The sequence below is a fragment of the Myxocyprinus asiaticus genome, chromosome 27 (assembly GCF_019703515.2).
Source record: "Myxocyprinus asiaticus isolate MX2 ecotype Aquarium Trade chromosome 27, UBuf_Myxa_2, whole genome shotgun sequence".
In the NCBI taxonomy this organism is placed as follows: Eukaryota; Metazoa; Chordata; class Actinopteri; order Cypriniformes; family Catostomidae; genus Myxocyprinus; species Myxocyprinus asiaticus.
The window spans coordinates 15906876-15931659 of NC_059370.1; the positions used below are offsets into that span (position 1 = coordinate 15906876).

General features: G+C 38.4%; 1 protein-coding gene across 4 annotated transcripts in view; it reads right to left on the bottom strand.

Annotated features, from left to right (window-relative positions):
* Positions 1-24784, bottom strand: part of LOC127417775 (phospholipid-transporting ATPase IA-like) — a 215299-nt gene that overhangs the window by 6263 nt on the left and 184252 nt on the right. For all 4 annotated transcript variants that reach the window (XM_051657995.1, XM_051657994.1, XM_051657993.1 and 1 more), the window contains 7 exons: positions 20281-20359; positions 15382-15443; positions 14996-15052; positions 13734-13841; positions 1649-1737; positions 449-541; positions 73-164 (listed from right to left, as the gene is read on the bottom strand). In XM_051657995.1, coding sequence (XP_051513955.1) covers positions 73-164; positions 449-541; positions 1649-1737; positions 13734-13841; positions 14996-15052; positions 15382-15443; positions 20281-20359 — 580 coding nt within the window. The remainder of the gene's footprint in view (positions 1-72; positions 165-448; positions 542-1648; positions 1738-13733; positions 13842-14995; positions 15053-15381; positions 15444-20280; positions 20360-24784) is intronic.

A 24784-nucleotide genomic window follows, 5' to 3' on the forward strand; every position in this document is an offset into this window, starting at 1 on the left:
TGTGTTGTGTTGAAAATGTAGGTGTGTTCACACGTGTGTGGGTGGCGGAGCACATGTGTGTCGCTGACGTACGGAGTAGATTCTGCTGCATGGATTCAGACCGGTACGGACTGACGGTACTCTTCTTAAAGACGTTCTTCAGGAGCTGGGCTCTCTCGGTCAAACTACAGGGAACAACACAAAGAAAAACAGTTCTGAGACACAGACATCATTATACACATAAAGGGCAATTCTTCTCTCTCGCCGCAGAAGAACGATCCAATGAAAGACAAACTTCCTGTTGGACAGATGTGTCTCCAGTGAGAGGTAGAGGAGACAAAATGAGACACTCATAGTGGTGGGCTGGGACAGCAGCCAGTCGGATCGTTTACACTGAGAGGTGATCCCTGCTGATCCACTGTTTTTGCTTATTCCATTTTATTATGAATTAATGAGGAATTGTCCTCACCTCTTCCCATGCACCACGGCTCCTGGGTCTTTGGACAGCGCCTCCAGCTCCTGCACCTCATCCACCAGGGTCTTAAAGCACACCCTTTTCATGCTGACACATGGAGAAAAAGACACAAAATCAGAACTGCAAAAATGGCAAATGGCAAAAATGGATGGTTCCAACCCAAATATGGTGATTGTCGGCACGGGTTTCAAACAGATGGCCTGTGAGCCAGTGGAGTCCAATCTGGCCCATGATTGAGAAAAATAAAAAATAAATATTTTAAATTTCAAATAAAAAATTATATTCACCTTACAACAGTAAAACATTTCTTTTAATTAAGCATGTAAGTCTCACTGACCTGAAACTATATTTGTGGCCTATTAAACTGTCCCACAGCAACCCACTTTTGTCCGAGTCTCTCATGACAATAATGACAACATGGACAGGTTTAAGGAAAAATATTAAGGCTATTAAATAGATGAATTTCTCAATTGTCTAATATTTTTGACTAAGCAGCAGGTATGTTATTTGTCGCACAGTTCTTTTTGTTATGTTGTGTTTCAGAGATTCAAGTTATCCAGCCTAGAGCAGTGAGTGATCTTCTCTTTCTTTAGTCAGTTTAGTTGTTTGCTTGATATTCTCTGATTACCAATTTTACATGTATATCCAATCTAAAGGCTTCTGGTGATTGAAATGATTTTTTCCATTGTTTGGAATCACACCATTGGCATATAATGCAGCAAAGTGTGCTGAAGTCAACTCATTTTAGTAACATACTTACCAATCTCTGTGTAAAAATAAAATAATCATGCTGCCACCTTTCTATGGTTATTTGTTTACATGTAGATTTTCTCCAAATCACAGGTGAATACTGTCATTTTGACCAAATAAATGGAGATAAAATTGATTTGATTTGACATGAAATAACCCAGCAGCATAATGCTGATTCTGAACTTGATAAGCTTCACAAATGCATGCATTGTACATGCACTAATCAAAAGTACATCAGGGTTTGACAAATATTAATTACACAAAAAGCCCTGCGACCTAAAATGCATTTGACACCCCTGTCTGATGAATTAATTATCAATCAAAATGTATGAATTGAACATGCAAAGAAAATGGAAACCCTAAACTACTGCAGTAAATCCCATGGTGACTGCATAGCAAAATAAACTAAGGTCTTATACTTGGTACTGAAGAAACTCGACTCACACTTTGTAGGCCACATCAAACACCAGAGATGTGATGGGAATGAAGATCAGGCCCATCCAGAACACTCCTGAACTGAACATCATGTCTGCCTGGAAACAAAACACATATACAAACTCAGACGAGAAAGGACACCAATGATAATCTGCAACAGATTTCTAAATTTTATTTAGCTGGACTCTCACACTCCAACACGAATTTTAGACTAGAGCTCTGCTTTCAACCACAAATCTAACCAAACCTTTAGAAGATGTAATCCAGTTGAGGGGGGCTGGAATGTGAACTCGTCCTGTTACACTTTAAATGTGTGTGCGAGAGATGAGAAGACAGAGCGAAAGACAGAGGAAAAATGAGAGACAGATGAGAGAGGCAGACAGCCTGCTGTGTTGATCTGTTAGTTTCTAATGATACTACCCAGATCAGCTCTCTAAAACTTGAAGAGACAGTCAACCTGGATCCCAAATGATGACCTTGACCTGCTACTGCTAGAAGGCCTTCTTCATATGATACATATGCTTGTGTGTGTTTGTGAATGAAGGCAAGACCAAGTAAATCCATTGGAATGCAAACCACTGCATAGACACCAACTAAAAAATTAGGTGTACCTAATGCTTTTGCCAATTATTTTAACATGGGCTCGGAGATTGGGAGGCTAGGACAAAATAAAGTAGTAAGGACCATTATTTATGCCACATTTCAGAATGGATGGCCTCAGGTATGCACAAACAGCACTGTCTGTAATCATACTCAAAGTTACCGGACGTTGCCGCCATAACTCTTAGTAAGTAATGTGTGGTATTAAGTGCAAAACCGGTCAGACACATAAGTCTTCATTACTTGAATTAATTAGTCCAGATTTGGAGTGGTATACATTTTCAGAAAATTCCAAATTGGAAGAGAATTCACTTTTTATCTCCCAAAGATTTCACAACCAAAACAAATGACCAGTGTATTCCTAAATGAGAGTCAATGCAAGGCCAGTATCAGAACATCCATCTGCCAAAATACACCCATGACTTAAATAAACATGCAGTGAAAAGAAATTCATCGGTCTTGGACTGTGTGAGATGGAGACAAACATGTCAGTAATGGTATTACGCTCTTCAAAGCCATTAATCTTTTAATTACAACAGTGTGAAGAGAATGTATCTCTTCCATGTAAAACATCTTAAAGGGATAGTTCACCCAAAGATTTGGTCATTTTTTAACACACCTTCCAAAACATTATTACTCAATTTCTTCTGTGAAACACAAAGGGGTAGTTTTGAAGAAGGTCTGGAAGAAAGCAGCCCCAAAAAGAACAAAAAAACATTAGAAATGCATCATAAAAGTGGTCCATATGACCCATGTATATTGCAAGCCTTCTGAAGTCACATGCTTTGTGTGAAAACAAATGAAATTTGCTTTCACCGAATATCTTGGTTGACAGCCATGGTCACCATTCACTTTCATTGTATGGAAAAAAAGCAGCTCGGACATTTCAATATAAATAATTCCTTTTGTGTTCCACAGAAGAAAGTAAGTCAATGGAATGACCTAAGGGAGAGTAATAATAACGGAAATTACATTTAGGGTGAACTATTCCTTTAATCGCACCTGACTTGGCCAAAACTGAACAGTGTGAAATTGTGTGCCCTCTTTGGGGAGCTAGAAGAGACAGTATTGGAAAAAGAAAGGGTGCTCTGTGGTTCCATGATGTCTGAGTCAGGAGACAGGGATACTCTGGCATGGGCTAGTTGTCTGCAGTCGCCTGAGCTTAGCCTGTTTGCTTTGGCCCAGCTGTGCTGAAAATACCTGTCATTAAATGTCAAAGTGCACCAGTGCACTGATCCCGCCCCCCCATCAGCGTTCAACGTACATGCTTGTGCCACTTGTCCAAACTCAACAACCCAGACAATCAACTTCCTGTAATCAAAACCAGAAAAGGGCTGAACACAGAGCTGAGAGGCACACCTGCTTACACCAATTTAATGGAGGTTTCAGGTGTTCCAAAATGAGCTAATCTGCTCACCATTACAGAAAGATAGACTTTGATGTCTTACAAAACATCAGGGAGACAGGAAATCCTAGATGACTGGAAATCAAAATGGCTTCCTCCCCCCACTAATGTCTTCTCTAACCCGGAATGAACAAGCACGTTCTGTGTTGCCAAGAGTCATTAGAGAAAATTGTGCAAGAGTAAAAAGATTTTCATGTCGTGCTGAAATTTGGAAGTCCCAGAAGTAACATAATTTTCTCTTTGATAATGGCAGTTTAATAATTTTCATTGTGGGTTAATACCGAACAATCAGCCAGGACTGTGGGGGGGGGGATTTGAAGATATTTTAATAACAAATAAAACCAATGATGGGAAAGTTAATTTAGAGTTAATAACTACAATAATACAATGTCAAACTCCATTAACATGTTGTACCTAAAAAAAAAAAACCTAAGGCTGTCGATTTAACATATTATTGCAGTGCTATTATTTGTGTCAAATAATAACATTATAATAAAAAAACATGTTAAAAAATGTATGCAGTTAATCATGCCCCCAGACGTACATTAATTCCATAATAAGGAATTTTTATACGAACGGAGCAATTCAAGCTTAAAGAACACCTTCACGTTTTTTTGAGTGTCAGTAAGCAAGGCACAGTAAGAGCAGCTCAAGTTGTACAGAAAACAAATTGCTGTTCAAAGACAGCTGGACAGAGTTCAGTGGTCTCGAGACATATTTTTAAAACTGTATTTATCCCCTTTTCTCCCAATTTGGAATGCCCAATTCCCACTACTTAGTAGGTCCTCATGGTGGCGTGGTTACTCACCTCAATCCGGGTGGCGGAGGACGAATCTCAGTTGCCTTCGCTTCTGAGACAGTCAATCCGCACATCTCATCATGTGGCTTGTTGTGCATGACACCGCGGAAACTCCCAGCATGTGGAGGCTCATGCTACTCTCACGCGATCCATGCACAACTTACCACGCGCCCCTTTGAGAGCGAGAGCCACTAATCGTGACCACGAGGAGGTTACCCCATGTGACTCTACCCTCCCTAGCAACCGGGCCAGTTTGGTTTCTTAGGAGACCTGGCTGGAGTCACTCAGCACACCCTGGATTCAAACTCGCGACTCCAGGGGTGGTAGTCAGGGTAAATACTTGCTGAGCTACACAGGACCCCCACAAGACATGTTTTTTTTAAAGATCCATACTATCTTTAACTTGACACAGCATCCTAAAATGTGATGTTCATGGCTAGAGACACTAAACACCAATGAAACACAACACAAGCACAGTGAGATGCTCAAATAGCATCTGTCTGATGCAACGCAAGAATGCAAGAACACCTTTTAAAGTCTACCTCAAAGAGATTGATAAACTCAATTGCAAAATGTATTGCTGCAGACTGTAGGCCAGTGATAGGTTTATGTTTAATAATATGGAATCAAACTAACAAATATATTGACTTCTAAAGTGACTTTTTGTAATCTTTATTAAATGTTTTACTCAACCTCCATGACTCGACTGCAGGGATAATGTAATGTCTTTGAATTAACTGAATAATTATATTTATAATAATTATGATTATTATAATGTATATTGAATTTTGTCTATAAGAGGGCCTTTTTTAAATAACTTATCAAGTAATTAACTAATTAATCAGCAACTCATGTAATTAATTAGATTACATTTTTTAATTGATTGACAGCCCAAAAAAAAAAAAAAAACTAAATGAATTTATGGTGAGTATACAAAAATATTTGTATTTATTTTTCCACCATTATTTATATGGAGGATTTTAGTACAAACAGTAAATCCAGTTGACTCCTGGGACTATGCAGGCCATTTGTAGATTTTAAGGGTAGAATAATAAACTGCTGTGCCCTCATCTGTGCGGGAGGTCAAGGGTGTCCGCATCGATGGCAAAGACTTTTCCAACAAAACAAAAACTCTGAGTGTCTACTAGACACACATTCTCAAACAAACACACAACATACACACAATCATGCATACTCCCCTGCCTTAAAAACTACATGCAAACTTCATGCATGGATACTGCAAATAAATAGTTAAGTAATTCATTACACATCATTCTATCCTTTGCCATTAACAGAGAAAGCACTGAATGTCTCCACCAGAGCTGGCATAAGAGGTTTAGTAGATGAAGGGTTCTTCACTAAAGCTGTCCAAAGTTACCACTGAATGGAGTTCGACTCTCACATGACACTACTGAATCTGGCTACAGAAGTTGGGCTTGGGCAAAAGCGGTCACTAAATAGAAATACAGCTGAAACAAACTCATAGATTTGATCTGGTAGCTCAACTCCGAGCACAGCACTCGCAACATCAAGGTAATGGGTTTGATTCCCAGGTAATCCATTTCCTGATAAAATGTACAGCTTGAAGTCACTTTGGATAAAAGCATTCACAAAATGCATAAATGTAATGCAAAATGCCTTTATAACCACACACTGTAAACCGCAGTACGCTGACACATACAAAGTCCTTCATGCTCTAACTGTAATTAATCAAAATTACTTAGTTACTATGTCAGAACCACAAACTAGTGGACAATTTAAAAACTTCTTTCAAGTCTTTCAAAACCTGAAAGCTAATGTTGACAGATTCTATCAGTGCTCAAAACACTGAATTGATTCTGAGTGTTTATCATTCAGCCCCACGTGGTGACTTCCTCTGCTGATTGACAGGGTGGATTAACTATGCCTGAGCGCTTTAATCAGCGGTGCTGTGAAACGGCAGAGTTTGGCTGCTCATGCCTGCCAGTGATAATGTTGGCCCAAGAATGTTAATGCTGCTCATTGTGATGGTAAATATGAGATGAGAACAATTCAGACATGGTCATTCACCCTCGGTCTGGCCCTTTGGCTTTAGGGACTAAATACTAATGGTTGAGCCAAGCCGACTTTATCCACCTTCACACACACACACACACACACACACACACACACACACACACAGACCAATAGAGAATGCCCACTGCCGTTTTTCCCAAAAACTAAACATTCCACTTGCAATTCATTAAAATATGCTTTTATCATCAGCCAAGCCAGTCATTCAACTATCTAATGTCAACTTGTATAAATAAACAACCTAACCATTGTAAATGTTCTATCAGTGTTCCTCCAGTCAGGCAAGATTGTGAGTCTGAAGAATGTGTAGAACAAAGATATCCAAAGTCCCCAAGGGGCAGATGGTGAAATGCATGGCTGGATTTCCATCTCATGCCTGTTGCTTTTAAGAGAGAGAGAGAGAGAGAAAGAGAAAGAACTAATTCCTACAGGACTTGCAAATACACCAATTCTCAGATGCTGTCAAAACAAGGCAGGAGAGAGGAAGGTATTCACAATGTCTTGGAGAGTCTAGTATGGAAAACAAACACCCAATATCCCATCACCCAATCCTCTACTCTCAGCATGGAACTTCACCATGGACTAAGGGAAACTCAGGAAAAATTATCTAAAAACACAAAGAACTCAAATAAACTAACTCTGACATAAGCTCCGAACGTGTAGAAAATGAGTCACTCAGTTGGGGGAATAGCAGAATGTATTCACAGCACATTACATACACACCCCTACTGTATGTACTGTAATAAATTGGTTTAAAACAGTTAGACCTCCGTCGGGGCCTTTTAGGATTTAAATGTGTGTCTTACTGAAGAGCATACTGTTCAGTGTAACAAGTTTCAGGGGTTTGAAGTTAGGCCTCCATCACTGAAACATTGAAATTAAAAATGTTCCAGACAAACGTAACACACACGGTTTCTTTTTTTTTTTTTTTACCAAGGACAGCAAAAGTCTTGTGAAGCCAGAATTTTGACTAATGGCCTCAAGTGTGGCTCACTTTGTCATTTCTAACAGCCAAGAACTGGCTACTTTGGCCCTGTTTACATCTGGTATTAAGATGTGTTTTGGGACACGATCACAAGTGGACAAGCAATATACATTGCTGTTTACACCTGGTCGTAACATGCATCTCTTTTGACCACTTGTGTTTGGATTTCAAGGGGATTTCATGAATGCATACATCAGTCACTACATCAGTGTTTTTCTGCATGATAATTAAGCACAAAAAAGGAAAGAAAGAATAAAGCACGAAAAAAAACAACACTTTCACATTTAGAGGAGAATTCTCAGTTATTTTACTGGAATACCTGTATTGACTGAGCTTCGGGTGTGTGTGCTTCTCATCAGTTTCACTGGATGGTGCATGTTCAAGTTCAATTTTACAATCGGACTGTTATTTCCGTTTAAAGCTGCTTGTAACCGGCAACATTTAAACTCTTGTTTAGCGCAGCAGTTAATGAACAGCTGAGTAGGTGGTTCTCTGCTGTTCGAATGGATGGGTGTTTACACTATCAGCCTAAATACCAGGTGTAAACAGGTCCTAAGATAAGAGGAGACCATCTGATTGACATCGATTTATCTGAAAGTCTCAGATTAAGAGACTGGCATGGCAAAACATTTAAATAATGGCACAACAGTCTCACTTTGTAAATAGCTGTACAGAAAACACTAAAAACATTTTGCAGAAATGTGTGGAGACTTTGTGATCAGAATTTGTGTGTGTTCAAAAGTAATAACCCTCAAAATACAGTAACTATCAGAACAAAGCAGAATATGCAGATCTGTTTGTGGGTATCTAGCTTACTTGCTACTAATGGGGTTTTTCCACTGCACGGTACAGCTCGACTCGACTCTGCTCTCTTTTTGGGGGTTTTCCACTGTGGATAGTACCTGGTACTTTTTTTAGTACCTCCTCGGTCGAGGTTCCAAGCGAGCCGAGCCGATACTAAATGTGATGTCAAAACCCTGCAGATCACTGATTGGTCAGAGAGAATCGTCACTACCAGCGTCACTGTATTTGCGACACGGGACATCAACCCGCTAGTTTTAAAGTTAGCAACAGCGACAGCAATATCATATGTTCATGCGACTTTCTAATTGTAAAAAGAAATGGCTGTGGGCAAAACCACGCCTTGATCAATAAACGAGGTGCAGACGTTCCTCTCGTTAGCGATGAACGAAACGATGCGAAATGAAAAAGTCTTTCAGGAAGTGTCTCGGCTGTTGGCCGCACACGGCTACCACCGAACCTACCAACAGTGTAGGGAAAAGTAAAAAAAAAAAAAAACTTACGTGTCTACAGAACCATCAAGGACCACAACAGCCGGAGTGGTTCAAACAGAAGAAAGTGGAGGTGGTTCGACCAAATGCACAATGAGCTAGTAGCTAACAGCTAGCGGTCGTGTTATTGTTTATGGTCAGTAATGTTTGTGTCGCGTTTAAGATGATGTCACGGCAGTAGAGGCGGCGCAACTATGACTATCAGCCTATAATCCAATCCACGTTGAGGCGGTACTAAACTGCAGTGGAAAAGCAAGCTCAGAAAAGTAAAGTGAGCAGATTCGAGTCGAGTCGAACCGTAACATGCAGTGGAAAAGTGCCATAAGTGTCAGTAAACTAAACAAGAGTATCTTCTAAAGATCTGATGCTACTAAGATGGCAAACTTTAGCAAATCCAGTGATTAGTTCTTTCTAAAAAGTGTTCATTGTAGATGAGACATATTAGACTAAAATGAACAAAGTTGTGGCTAAGCTCTCAGACATGAATCGCTTGACAGATCTTGGAAGACAGGTTTAAATAGTTAAAAATAAAACAGATCAGCTCAAACACACGTTTCCAGTTAGCAGTGTTACAAGATGAGTTGTAGGCAGCCAGTTGTTTTATCTAGTGATAGGGAGAGTGAGGCTTTAAAGGTGAAATCTAGTACATCAAAGAGAGTGGAACAAGATTAATGGCCTCTCTCTCTCTCTCTCTCTCTCACACACACACACACACACACACGTTGGTGTGGCTATCCTTATGAGGAGTCTCCATAGACATAATTATTTTTATACTGTATGAACTATAGATTCTACCCCCCAACCCTACCCCTAAACCTAACCCTCACAAAAACGTTCTGCATTTTTACATTTTCAAAAAAACATTGTTTAGTTTGTTTAAGCGATTTGAATTATAGTGACAAGAGAAATATCCTCATAAACCACATTTTTAGCATAATACCCTTGTAATTACCAGTTTGTAACCTGTAAAAAGTCCACGTAAACCACCCAAACCTGCCCACCCACCCACACACACACACACACAGACACACACACATCAGGTGCACTTGTATAAAACAGACCTGTCCGTTGGATTCAATGGAAGAAGGGAGAGGAATGTGATACAGAACACCAGTGTTGCATCACTTTTCTAACCTCCAAAGAAGTTTTATGCATGGTTTTATCACTCATTTCATCAACTGTGACTTTCTTTAGAAAGTTTACTAAACTTTACATGCTTTTTCTCTCTGGAAAGACACAGGATGTGATGCGTGTATGTTCAGAGTCGCGTTCATGAAATGATTGTTTTAATGTGTGTGAGATTAAGAATGTGAGTGTGTGTTAGTAGCACAGGTGTGTGAGATGAGGAAAGCTTTATGGCAGGAGAGGTGATAGCTGGGTGATCGGCAGGCTCTTGATGTTAAGCACAGTATCTATGAGGCTCAAGCTGACTTAGTGGGACATACTATGATAAGACTGTCTGAGCTCCCTTGATAGATTACTTCCTCTCTACAGAGAGCAAGACTATATTGTTGACATCCATTATAAGGGGTACATAGAGACTCATTTTTACTAATTACCTAACTAAATCAAATCACTGTAAACACAAGTGTAATGGTGGGTCAAAGTCCTGGGTGCATGTTTTACAACAATGCAGTGGTGTAGTGATTCATTTTCTGCACTAGGCATCCAGGAATGTAGTTGAATCGTTGTTTGAGTCGATGTTTACCTCATGTAAATGACTAAAGAATATTTCACAATGCTTGCATAGCTTGAATGCTTGCATATCACAAGATTCATGCAGTTTGCATTGTCATAAGTGGTGCAAAAAACAGACATGACCCACTAACTCATGGTTTTTGAAGGCCTCAGGATGGAAGTGGTCTCAGAACCATTCACAAGAATTTTGACTTCTATTTTCTCATTATTCCATCAATTCAAACCATCTAAAAAGTGCATAGCGAATGCAAAACACTTTCACATTCATGTACTTCCAAATAAATTTGGCCATTCTAGGTTACCATACAAAGCTATGACATGCGACAACACGCAGGACATAAAGTTAGATGATAATACCATGGTTAACTTCAAAAGTTTGTGCCATAAAACCGTATGTGCTATTATTCAGGTAACTTGCAATAAATATATTGACTTAACCTTACATGCTAAGCTATATTCTCTTCAGACTGTTGTTCCACCATGACAGTCGATGACTTGAAAGAAAAAAACTAGCCATAAAAAGGACAAAAACACCGTCTGCTATAGCGTTTATGTGCTTGGAAGTGTAAAATTTTGGTCTTTATGGTCAGACCCATCAAAACAGCAGCTTAAGTTAGATAAATGTCCAAACACAGTCATGTAACCCATCAGAGACAATAAAAAATGACTACACAAAAACACACAATCAAAAACCCTAAACTTACTGTACAACTGGCTCATATCTGCTCTCTAAAGACAAAAAGCAGAGCAGAGCACTTTGCTTCTGTCTCTGCATCTATCTTCAGCCCTCAGGCAGCTGTTGCAGCACAGTCAGAGATCTGTGTGAGGTGGCACACAGTTCAGGTGTGTTCAGGTGCGCTCTCTCTCAGGTGTCCCCCAGCCTGTTCCTGTGCTCTGATGTAGTGCCGTTGCTATGGTTGGCCTCGGCATTGGGTTACCCTGAGCCTCTGGGGTATGATCAACTCTACCACCATACATGTAGTGGGAAAGAGCTTATAAAAGAGTCCACCTGACTGGCCATTCAGGATGGGTGTGCAAGACACGTGAGAGAAACAACGCCAGATCCTGGTATAGAAACAATACAAAACAATACGATATTTCTATAAATACACAAGTACTCTGTCTGGACACACAGATCTCTGCTGGAACAGGTTTTCAAACTGCTCTTCCTCACTGGTGACACAAATAGGGCTTATTAGGCTCCATTAGGAAATTACAAGGTGAGAAAAGAGCTAAGACCTCAGATGCCCTGAGGTGTAGAGTTTCCAGTTCACTCTAATGAACACACAGAAAACTCTTAATGCTCAGATTATGGCACAGATTGTGTAGTTCCCCAGGCCAGAGAGAGGGTGGTCTGTGTGTGTTTTACATCACCTGACACATCCAGAGCCCCAGGAATGAGCATGGGATGGGCTGTATGCCTGTCTTTGAAGACAAATTTGCTGAGGAATTTTCTCAGATGATGACAAAATCTGATTGAACCTCCTTTTGGGGATTTCTTCAAAGGACAAAACAGTTTGTAAATGTGTAAAACAAATAAATAAAAAAAAATAAAAAAAATAAAAAAAAATGTAAAAAATTTTTTGGTATATTTGCTATGCATAATTTCATTTCAGTAAAGGGTTAAACTTTTGACGCACCGAATCATTTGACAAAACAACATGGCACCGATCACAGCGGAGTTTGTCTTTGGGAGAAACAACAACAAACCTACATCTGGTAAGAAGTTTTTACATTGAAACTTGTTTGAGTCAAAAGATTAGAGCCTCTAGATTCATCCAATATGCAACTTTTAAAATTTGAGCGACTTATCATGAACACTGTGGTGGACAATAACACTAGTTTTTCATTAGAAATCATAAAATATATATTCACTGTGCATTTTCACATTGAGAGAAAAAAAAAACATTGCTTTCAGAGGCTTTATTTGGAGTTAGGATGAAAATTAGGTGCATTTCGAACTGTTCTGAGACCAGTGCAGACAGACAGCACACTGGATGTTAAGTTATTCACTAAATAGGGAGCAAGGGAGCAACCTATAGCTTTTCTATGCAGCAAATTGCATTCACTCCTAACATCCAGTCAAAAGTTCAGTTTCAGGTTGTGATGATGTTTGGACCACTGAACATGGTTGGCAGACATAGGACAATGGTAATCAGTACAAAGATTCAGGATTTATAATTTATAATTTTATAACATGGTTGGTAGTTATTGGATGATGCTGGCCATTACTTGAATCAGAATTAAATGCTAATTTCTGATTGGTAAAATGCTTCAGCACTGGCTATCACTTGTTTGTCTGACAGTAAAAAGAGAGAAAGAACATTGAGATTTTGTTGCCAAAGTAGAGAAAAAACATTATAACATAAGTCAAATCAAGTAAAATAATTTTTATTTGTATAGTTCTACGTCTAAAAATCATGAATATCCAACACTCCTGAAAACATAAAACAATTTGAAAATATCAAACTATAGAAAGTCTGATTATTTTATTTAAAATTTCACAACGTGGTCCTGCTGTCCCCATATGAGCACATACATTTTTAGGAAAACTATTTGCTCTACATTTATTTATTTTTTTGCATGTTTATTAGGGGCTACTAGACACAAATCAAAAAGGGAAATGAAAAATGCACACAGCAGTCACGCACAGGTCTAGGGATGTTAAAAGATTAGTAAAGATGTGTGTGTCTGTTTCTAAACTAGCAGTAATCTGAAGAAAAATATGCAGGAAAACTAACCCAAGACGTTAGCTAAATCTGACAAAACCTACTTTAGGGGATGTCATCAAAATTAAAGTGGTTCATAAAACTGCCTTAATTCGAAACTTTTTTTTTGTAATAATAAAGGTTTCTTTTAGGGGTATGGTTGGGTCAGGATTAGTCTGTGCCAATATTAATTTGAAAAAGTCTATAGTAAGACCCCAACAGATTTAGGGTATTTAAACAGTATAAGAACGTAAACACCAATGGAATCAGGTAACAGAAGAGTTTAGAATTATTTAGAAGAGTATTTTGAAAGCTAGGTAAAATGCGTGTGTCCGTTTCTAAACAAGCTGTAGTTTGAGTTAAATCTGACAAAAACTCCATTTAAACGTTTTTTTTTTTTTTTTTTTTTTACTTTAAAAATATATGTTTTCTTTTAGGAGTAGAATTATGTGGTTGAGTTAGTCTAAAGTACAGGAATAACAGCTTTATTGGAAAACAATAAACTTATATATTAAGATAGCTAGAATCGTTTGTGTAATCGTATGTGTGTCTTACCTCTCCTGACATATCTGGAGCCAGAGGGATCAGAGGCCATAGAGAAGAGTAGATGCCAAAGAAGACTACCCATAATCCAATGCTGCCCCAGATGGCAATGTGACTGAACTGTGAGCCAGAGGAGATTAGAGAAACACAACATTCAGTTGAGAACAATATGGCATCCTTCCCCTCGCACAGCACAAAACCTCATCCCACACATAAAATGATACAACATAAATCCATCCACATCACATCGGAATAATTTATAATACATAATTTTATGACTAGTAGCAAATGTATAACAACTATTTTGAGAAACCATGAATTTCACATGTGGACACATGTTGATCACATGTGGGAGCATGTTAAATTCAAGCACTTTTGTTTTATCACGGACTCGCATGAAAACAGCCTTTGAGGCCTGAAATATGCACATGTGAAACATTGTGAGCATATGTGAAAGATTTCAAAACCACACAAAAAAATTCATGCGATTGTGAAATTAACGTGCTTCTTTCGTGAGGAAATAACAACAGCAACTAGAACTGCATTTATCAGTCATAAAGAAAGAAAAACTGGCACAACTGAGGGTGAGTTAATGATGACAAAATGTTCAGTTTTGGATGAAATATGCCTTTAAGGAAATATCATTGCTTTCAAGGCAAAAAAAAAAAAAAAAAAAATTGTGTTCAAGTTTTAGTTAAGCTTAAGTTTTAATCAATTAAATAATACTTTTTTTAATTAAATGCTGCATCAGAGCCGCTCAGCACACAACTTTTTTTTCTGTCAACTGTGCACAAGAACACAATGCAATATCATCTTTGAACAGTAAAGACAGATATAGCAGCTTAATTATATGTAATTATATGTAATCAATCACAATTCAGTATGCAAATATTACAATAACATCATCGCTGCTGACTGCACTGTAGTAATAGTAATAACATTAACAACAAAAATGTACATTTACAAAAATATATTTTTTTCATTTAAATAATATTTGCGGATTTCATAAACATTTATTATAATTAGAACACCACACTGAAATTGCATAACTCAAATCTGAATCTGGAAAAAAATGCTTTAATTACTGATGAAACAATGACATCATCTTTCAATGTTTTGAACTTTTCCATGACATCAGAGCCAGAAGAAACAGGTGAGTGAAAGGAGAAAGAGAGGGAGAAAGGCAGAAGAAAGGAGGTGAAGGAGCATGTTTCTACTGATAGAGGCACAATGAAAACAGAGAGAAAGATGGAAAGAGTCATCCAAACCCTCACCATGGTCCAGGAGGACGTCTCCAACCCAGCCTTCAGACAGACCGTGATCACCACAAACTGCAGAACACACAGGTTCTTATCAACTGACTTTGCATATACATATAAACATTAGACTGCAATGATTGTAGATATAATGACGCTCAACCGTCAGACAGGAATTGCCAAACACTGTTTGAAGTAGAGTTTGAAACTGCTTTTGCAGATCAGCTTTATTTTCATTTCATTGCATAAAAAAAAAGTGAAAATCCTCAGTGCAGCAGGACTCAGTCCAGAAGGAACATTTTACAGCAGGACAACTGGGACAGAGTGTCAAACAACAGACAGGACACAGAGATGCTTTGTGAGGACTTGAGTCTTTTCTGATCTAAAGGCCCAAACACACTTACTGTATAAACCATGTTGCCTAAGAGGAGATAGTCTGGTGTCTTTCCATTTCCAAAAACGGTATCTGTGAGGAGAATCAATAAGAGAGCTTTCAGAGCACAAGATTACATATTTGAACATACAGACATAAGTCAGAGAGATGGTCCTAGACTAGATTCCATTAGGATGTTGAACTCAAGAGGCGACTAATGCACAGTTTCAAACAGAGAGCATGTATTCATGTGTACCTGGACATGACTGATGCTTTAAGATGCCATACTGGCTCAAGAAAGTAATAGCTCTTCAAATTTGTATTACTGAGAATCCATTACCATTATACACTGTGGCTCTGGATTCTGATTACAGTGAGATGCATGTGAGCTGGGAAATGTTTGAACAGTCAGAAAGATACTTTCTGAACTTTTGTCTTGGCAGGTTTCAGTTGTCAAGATCAACATAGAATCTCAGGAAGAATTTAAATGGAAAAAGTTCAAGGAATATTTTACCCCAAAAACTAAACTTCCAACCTGGTCTTGTGACAAGTTTTTGTAATAGTATGAGATGGTGAAAAAATGTATGACTTTTAATGCCATAGAGAGAAAGAAATGAACCAATGAATAATGTTTTAATTTTTTTTTTCTAAGTTTAACCTCTAACGCACACCCTGAACATAAACATGATTTTAATAGGAAAACAACTGTTTACCACTGAAGGAAGAGAAACACTAGGGTTTTGGACAAGCATTTTTCCTAAGTTTAACCCCTAACCTGAACCCTAAACCTAACCATAAAGTCTAATGCCGTACCCAAACTCTAAACCAGTGGGTTTCAAACATTTGATTACAAGGATTTGATACCCAAAATACAGCATGATGATCACTTCCTAAAACATAAAAGCAGCTAGAAATGAACAAAAAGTCCCATTTTACTATTAGAAAAATAGTAACAGTGATATTATAAACAAAACATGTAGTTTGCCAAATTAAATAATTGGAAATGTACTAAATCCAAAACATATTCAGTTTAAATAAAACATATAGGAATCTTTTACTTTGTATTAAATTGACAGTGTATCTTTCATAGAATAAAATAATCACAATTAATCTCATGATTTCGATGATTCTTCAGAAAGAAGAATGAAACAGTAATAATGTAACTGAAAAAAAAAAAAAAAAAAAATCAATTTAAAAGTTTTAAAATCTTTTTTTCCTCCAAAATTTTTCACAGACCCTGAAGCACCTCCTTGCAGTCCCTGTGGGTCCTTGGACCCAGTTTGAAAACCCCTGCCCTAAACTAACCATGATCTTAATAGGAAACTAACTTTTTTTGCACCACAGAAGAAACACCGACCATATTCTAGGTTAGATACATTTGTATTGCATCATTATATGGAATGAGTAACAACATTTTTTAACGAAACGTTTCCTCTCTTAAAATAAAGTGTTGGATAGGAGGCTAGCTAAAATTTGATGCCTACATTGTATCGATTTGAAGTTCTGTTTTTGATTGGTTGGTCTAAACATCATACCTTTGATTGATGTTGTTTGATATCTTACAGTTTTGCCATCTCGTATGAATTTTTATGAGTACTAATATTATCATAAGACCATGTTGAAACTTCTATCATCATTTACTCAGCCTCATATCAATTCGAAATCTACAAACATGCACAAATTATTTTCTTTCATAGAACACACAAACATTTTTTTTTTTTTTTTGCAGAATGTCTTGACCGTTCTTTTCCATACAAGGAATGTCAATAGGGACAGAAAATGTTAAGCTCCAAAAATGACAAAAACGCAACATATAAATGTCATGCTCTCTGCCATAGCTCTCAAATCTAATTTTTGCTTACATACAATGAAATATGAAGCGTCAAACACATTGCACCAGGCTTTACGTCAATGATGACCAGTCACAAGGACCAATGGTGTTTGATGTCAAACCTGTCACAGCCCAGACATTCTGCAATATATCTTTTGTGTTCCATGAAAGAAATAAAATCATCTGGGTTAGGTGAGAAAATTACAATTGTAATTTTTGGATGAACCTTTAATTTTTGGATGATTCTTTCTCAGTTATTACAAAAAATTCTTCAATGTTTGGCAATTTAGCCATGGCATAGTGACTAGGGCATGTGCTCTGACACACTGAGCTGTGGTGCTCATGTGAGAGCCAAAAGTTCGAATCCGGCTTGTGATCTTTCCTGATCCTGTTTGCCTTCTCTCTCCTCATCGTTTCCTGTCCTCTTTTAACTGTCCACAAAGAAGTGGGGAAAAATAGAAGTGTTCTATTGGTCGTGTTAATAGAAGGTAACGATTAATGTAAAATGAGCTGATGGCAGCCGTACAGAGAGGTTAAGGCAACAGATCTGCTCAAATCATTGAGGATTAACTGACCATAGAGACTAGCTCTGTTGGCCATGATAGAAGTGCTGTATGATAGTTACTGGCTCATTCTAACTGCTTCAGCAAACAGTACTGATTGGACAGTTAAGCAAATAGTGGATCGTTTAAATAATGCAACAGTATTAGTCATTCTCTGACTGTAAGAAAGAGTGGAGAATCCAAAAACATCAACACTCTGGCAAAGCAAAACACAACAGACAGCATGTGGATCTGGAAGGCATGTGTGTGTGTGTGTGTGTGTCAGTGTGTGTGTACAGTACTGACAGCCTGTCAGTCAGAAACAGCAGTCTCTGCTGCTTTGTTTAAAAAGCAGGTCTGAGTCTGACTGTGTGGTCCTGCAGCCAGGGAGCCAAAGCAGCGTCACACCCTGTCTACACCGAATGAAAGCGGTGCGTCGAGTCAAAAGCAATAGAACCCCATTATAACCATTATAATCAATATCAATAACAATAATCAATGATGCTGTCTACACGGGAAGCTTCTGTTGTAGCACATCTGTTGCGCCGACAATAAATGGGTATCACGTTCCATTTTGCCCTGCACGCGCTAGTGCTACTGCACAAATTATACGGTTTAGAACATTTGTGTAGACGTGTCCCGTGTAGACAGTCTCAAGCCGTTGTCGCACCGTGTCAACAGACGTGCCCGGTATAGACAGGGTGCCATTCTTACTTCTTACACACACAGTCATCTGTTCACAAACTCAACACTCTCATTTGTACATGCTTACACATTAAAGACATATAAAGAAAGACCACAGAGTAATTTAAGATTCCTCCTTTCAGTTAGGATGCTGCCTTAAATCGATAGTTTACCCAAAACTGTAAAATCGGCATACTCTTCATGTTGTTCCAAACCTGTTTGATTTTCTTTCCTCTGTTGAACACAAAAGGAGTTGTTTGGATAGACTAGGGATGCTGAAATCATACAGTTTCACTATTAACCGCTATTAAAAATGTCACGATTAATTTAACCATTAGAATTTGGAATCTACAGTTAAAATCCTTGACATTTTTTGTTTACGTGCGGCAAAAATATTATACATATGATATATAAATCTATAATATAAAAGTGTTTTTCGGTGTTAGCCTAAATGTGAAGATCTCTTGCGCTTGTGCCTGGCTGGTTAATGGCTGTTGCTATGGTTACGGATGGTGGCAACATGGTGCTCTGCCAGGTTCCGAAAACTGAACGTGAACTTTCAATTCACATAAATCTGGGGCTAAAGCATACAAACTCAATAATATAACAGAGGAATTCAATCTATCTGACTCATATCCACCAAAAAAAGTGACTTTAATAATCTGTTTGGGAGCATTTGAATGACTGCGGGTTACTGAAGACAACGGATGTAAATAAGCCAGATGACAGAAGTCATATACTGTAAGATACAGTTCATTTAAATGGGACAGGGTGTTCCACTAGTCATCCAACAACAAACTAGTGATTTTTATATTTTTAGCTGTGGTGCTTTTAAAGCGATGAATTGAGAGATGCAACTTTTTGTAATGCTCAAGCGTACTGACAGCGCGCAGTGCATTTGCTTGTAGTTACTATCAGTGTGTAAATTTAGAGAAGTTTTGTCTTAAATAATCCTCATTACTTAAAGCATTGCTTGTGTACAAATTCACTGCTTTTAACAGTAAATTTATGTTCCCTTTATTATGCATAGTCTACAGGTTTATTTGTGAGGTGTGGACAGATTAAAGGACAGTATTTTTATGGAGTCTATTACTGATTGTTTATGGTGGGGTGTCTGGCAGACATCAGATTCTTTTGATAAACTGTTGCAGAACAAAAAACCGTTTGAATGCTGTGAACTACATGTTGCGTAACCACCATAATCTTACAGTCATGCACTTTTGAAGTGATTCCAAGCACTCTGGTTACACTGAAGCACATCAATCTGCAGCTGGGATCTAGATAAGCGGTGTTGTGCCCTATGTTGGAGCATCTCTTTTTATATACCTCCTATTTATATTTTGTGTATTTATCAGTTTTCCTATTGAAAAGTCCAAATATCCACAAGAAATGCATCCTCTAAACCGTTCAATATTGATATGATATAACTCTTTGCCTCAGTTCTGTTGCATAATGAGAAATGTGCAAATAATCGTAAAACCGATTAACCAGGATTTTTTCTCAGACGGTAACCTTGGCACTCACACCGTGGCATCCCTAGGATGGACAATCACTTTCACTGTTGGAAAAAAACAGCAACAACATTCTTGCAAATTTCTCCTCTTGTGTTCCACAGAGGAAAGCTAGTCGAATGGGTTTGGAACCACATGAGGGAGTGAATGATGACAGAATTTCCAGTTTTGAGTGAATAAACCCTTTAAGGGACAGCAAATAGACAGCACCTGGTATGTGTGTTTGTGATGCTGAGATATTCATGGTAGCCAATAAGAAGCAATTAAGCTGAAGCAAGAGAAGGCCCACTTTCACTCTGACACCCACTGACCTCAAAAAACAAAACCAAAAGTTGTGCGAGAGTGTGTATGTGTGTGCTTACCGTGCTGGAAGGCCTTGAGAGGGAACCAGAAAAGGATGACTGAGTGAAACAGGCCATTCAGACAATGGGCCCAGAAGACCTGCAGCGGAGTGGAGGAGGGGAGGGAAGAAAGAGAGAGAGGAAAGGCATGAGAAAGACGGTGACCACCCTAACCCTGCCGCTGGCCCCTGACCCCGGGCCTTTGTGCGCTCTCAGCGCTAGGCTAAGTGGAAGGTTTGTCAGGCCTCCCTGCTCAATGGCCACCCCGCTGACAGACACTTTGTATGTCCTGTGAGTGCAGCGCGAGAGAGAGCCAACTAGCTGAGAGATGTCGGTAAGAGCCGTTTTTTCACAAGCCTTCCTTTATTCTCCGGCGTTAGTTGCCTCATCAAATTTCCCCAATCGCTCCTTTGTGAATTATGAAAAAAAAACCAAATCCTTCATGGATACTTTTAGTACAAACACAGACAAGTTTCAGGAATTAAGATGTATTAGTCTGTCGTTACAGTGCATGGTAATTTGGAAGCATGGAAGAACTATCGCTTACACAGGTACAGCATAAAGTCTTTGAGTGTCCGCGTCTGTATACAAGGGCATGTGGATTTTGGATGTGCCATTTAAATAAATATCCTCCTCCAAAACCGCCTTGTTTTGAATTTACATTATGCACAGACTTGGCCAAACAAAACACTAATGGGCGATGTAGCATGAAACAGCCGTGAAATGAAATCAGGCCCACCAGTCCAGTTTCCAATCCCTGTTTTTTTCCCAGCGCTGCTCTTTTCACCTATACAGAGACTGTTCACAGACCCCAGACACAACAGATAATTCCCAAATTAATACATAAAACAGTAAAATAGTATTGAAAGTAGTATTTTATTTTACATTTATTCATAAAAAAAAAAATAAAAAATTCTCCATACTAATAAAAATGTTATTTGAATGAGCCATGAATTAATCATTCTTTTGAACTGGTTCTTTTTAATGAAGAGAATCATTTAAAGAGACAGCCAGTATTACATTTCGGTCATAATCTACTTTACATCATGTTGTTCAAACCCTGTATGATTTCTGCAAATTAAGAACTTAAATTTTAATCTATTCCTCACACAAAGCTATCAAATAGCTTTAAAGGACTTACTGTATAGCAGAATATAGAGAATATTCTACTAAATATAAAGACTATAAAGACTATTTATAAAGGAGATAGTGCATAAGTTGTACAGAGTACTTTTATGGTGCTTTTGTGTCCTTTTTGGAGCTTGACAGCAACCGGTCACCATCTACTTGTGTTGTACGGGAAATAGCCGCATGAACATTATTAAAAATGTATCCTTTTGTGTTTCACTGTAAAAGAAAAATCATAAGGGTTTGGAGGGGAAGTAGATGATGACAGAGTTTACATTTGAGTGAACTATAACATTAAAATTACATGCCTATAAAGGAGAAATGTCATGGGCGACATCAGAAGGATAAACAACCAAAACAATTATGCAATCTACATAACTAATGGAAAGAATAGTGATAGAGTTAAATCTTTTTATTCGGAGTGACTATTTGCACTCAAACAGTCTGGTGGAAACAGAAATTAAAGACAAACTGCACCCCCAATGTCGCTTTAATGTCGAGGTGTGTAAAGACGCTGTGGATATGCTTTTCTTGTACCGATGACCCTGGTTCGATTGCCACTTTTGCCCCAGTTTTTCCCATTCTGTTTCCGGTCTCCACTCTTAATATTTTCTTTAATACTACTTAAAATGGACTACCACCCCTGGAGTCGCGAGTTCGAATCCAGGGCATGCTGAGTGACTCCAGCCAGGTCTCCTAAGAAACCAAATTGGCCCGGTTGCTAGGGATGGTACAGTCACATGGGGTAACCTCCTCGTGGTCGCTATAATGTGTGGTTCTTGCTCTCGGTGGGGCACGTGGTGAGTTGTGTTTGGATGCCGTGGAGAATGTGCGGATTGACGGTCTCAGACGCGGAGGCAACTGAGATTCGTCCTCCGCCACCCTGATTAAGGCGAGTCACTACGCCACCACGAGGACTTAGAGTGCACTGGGAATTGGGCATGCCAAATTGGGGAGAAAAAAAAAAGAAAAGAAAAAAAATGTATATAAAGTTTGACTTCCTCGCAGTAATTTAGTCACTGTGTGGTTGGGGAGTTGAGAGAAAGGTTTGATCCGGATAAAATTAACCATGATTATGCTTTAGTAATATTGTAGCAACCACATTTTTGGCAGAAGCCATAGTTTTAATACAATTAAACTTGGTGTTACTACAGTAATATGGTGTTAATAATATAGTAACCTTGTTTAATTTTGTAGTTACTATGACTTTAATACAAAATACTACAGTGATACTATGGTTACTTTAGTAATGCCATGGTTAATTTTTGTAAGGGAAGGTTAGGGTTAGGTTTAGGGCTTCCTCTTCCCAATGCTAGTGCCTGGTAGAATAGTCTAATTTTCTTTTGAGGGGGATGGTATACAGAGCCAGAGGAGAGAAAAGAATGAATGAGAGAAAAGAGGAATACCCTGAGATTGTCTTGTACTGTGTTGTTTCTCAGAGGCCCTGTGTGACCTCTCACCCTTTTTTGCTCTAACCCTCTCACCTCCGCTATCGGCAAAGCAAAACAAAGCTCAGGGATCCGGCCCTCAGATAACAGGCTCATCCTACACCAACAATACTCTCCACAGGCAATGCTGCTGGGCACACTAGGCCATACCACTCAATTTTTTAATCTTCGATTAATCATCTGTTATGCCTCGTACAAAGCAATACGCCACTGCTTTCCAATGAATGCTAATGAAATCAATAAATGTTCATAATCTTTTGTCCCAGAGAGGCCCTCACTCCTCTATATCCAAGCAGGTTGCTAAGAATGTATGTGAATGGCTGTCTGTCCTGCCTGAACCAAAGGACTGTAGTGTGTGTGGCAGATTAATTGCTTAAATTAGCATGAAAGGATAAAGTTTATTTTGGGCCAAGTATTTCCAGACTCTTTAATAGGCTTCAATGATGTTGGGCTACAAATAAAGCCAGCAAGAAACAGAAAGAGACAGAGAATGAAAGAGAGAGAGAAGGAGGGAGGGATGCAGACTGCAGTGTGTTGAATGTGAATGTGCTCTGGCGTTATTAGGGCGACTTTAGAGTCAAGACTATGTAATTAAAAGTGAAAGGGTGCACAGTGAGTGACGCCCTAAATATTTCACACTCTTTGTTCCACTGATCTAGTGCATGCTCTTTCTCTCAATTCACATACCCTTTAAAACTGAAGTGTGTACCTTTTCCATGTTAAAATATGTTCTATTCGTAAGCCATTTGTAGTTTAATTTTCTCGAAAACTGCAAACACTGTGTCTCTGTGGTGCTATAAAAAAATCAAACATATTAAAAGTTTTGAGTGGCCGTCTCAAGAGAGACAATGACTTTGGCTTGACCAATAGGGTAAAACTGGCGTGGGACTATCTATCTGTTTGTGGCGTATTCAGAAAGTTGTTTGAAATCAATCGTTTATTTTTGCAATTCCATTCGGTGCAGAAAGTACACACTTCAGCTTTAATTCACAAAGTTTTTGTTCTATATACAGATGTAGGCATGTAAAAGAGAGGGATCAAGTGCTCACAAAAGTGATGTATCTGCAGATGTTTCTTGAAAGTAGCTGATTCTCTAACCACTTTCAAGAAACATCTAAAGATGCATCTCTTGCACTACTAATGCACTAACTGTATTCTTTCTTCCTAAAAAAAAATAAATAAAAAAAAATCTAGAGAAGCAGCAGATTAACAGTCAGACCAAACATCAAATACTGAAGAGAAACTGCTTAAAAGTGCATTTTTGCTAAATGTGAGTGGTGCTTGCACACAAAACTCACCACCAAGATGCTAGGATGTCATGGATGCTTACCATGGGTGCTTCTATGCAGTTACTACGATGTTCTAAATGATTTTTAGCAAGTTGCTATGCAATTGCAAGGGTGTTTTGGGTGGTTGCATACTGGCAAAGGCAAAAGAGCCCATTGCCCAAGTCTCTGACATTTTTGTCCCTAGCTTGGGTTATGTCCATTTTATCAGCTGGGTGAAAATGTTTATATCCAATTACTAATAAAGTAACACACTTCTCCACACCAAGTATCATGGTTGTCTCTGGTTTTTATTTCAAGCAAATCTCTTCTTTTCACTACCCCACACTGGAAAATGTTGTAACCCAAAAATATGCTTTATGTGGTAACATCTAAATTAACTGGTTTGATTCAAATCAAAAATATTGTTTAACATCATTGAATCCACCTGGATTATTATGTTACACCAACAACCACATTTAAGGGTTAGATAGTAGAAATAGCACCTTAAGGTAACAACTGCATGCTACCACGTTTTACAATGTAGTGAGATAAATAAAGCACAGTCTATTATCAAATAGACTATTGTTAGAGAGTATTTCATTTTCACTAACCCTGTGCAACCTGTTACTGGCTATGTTATTGTATCTATCTACATTCAAACTTTATTGCAAGCTTTTTTGC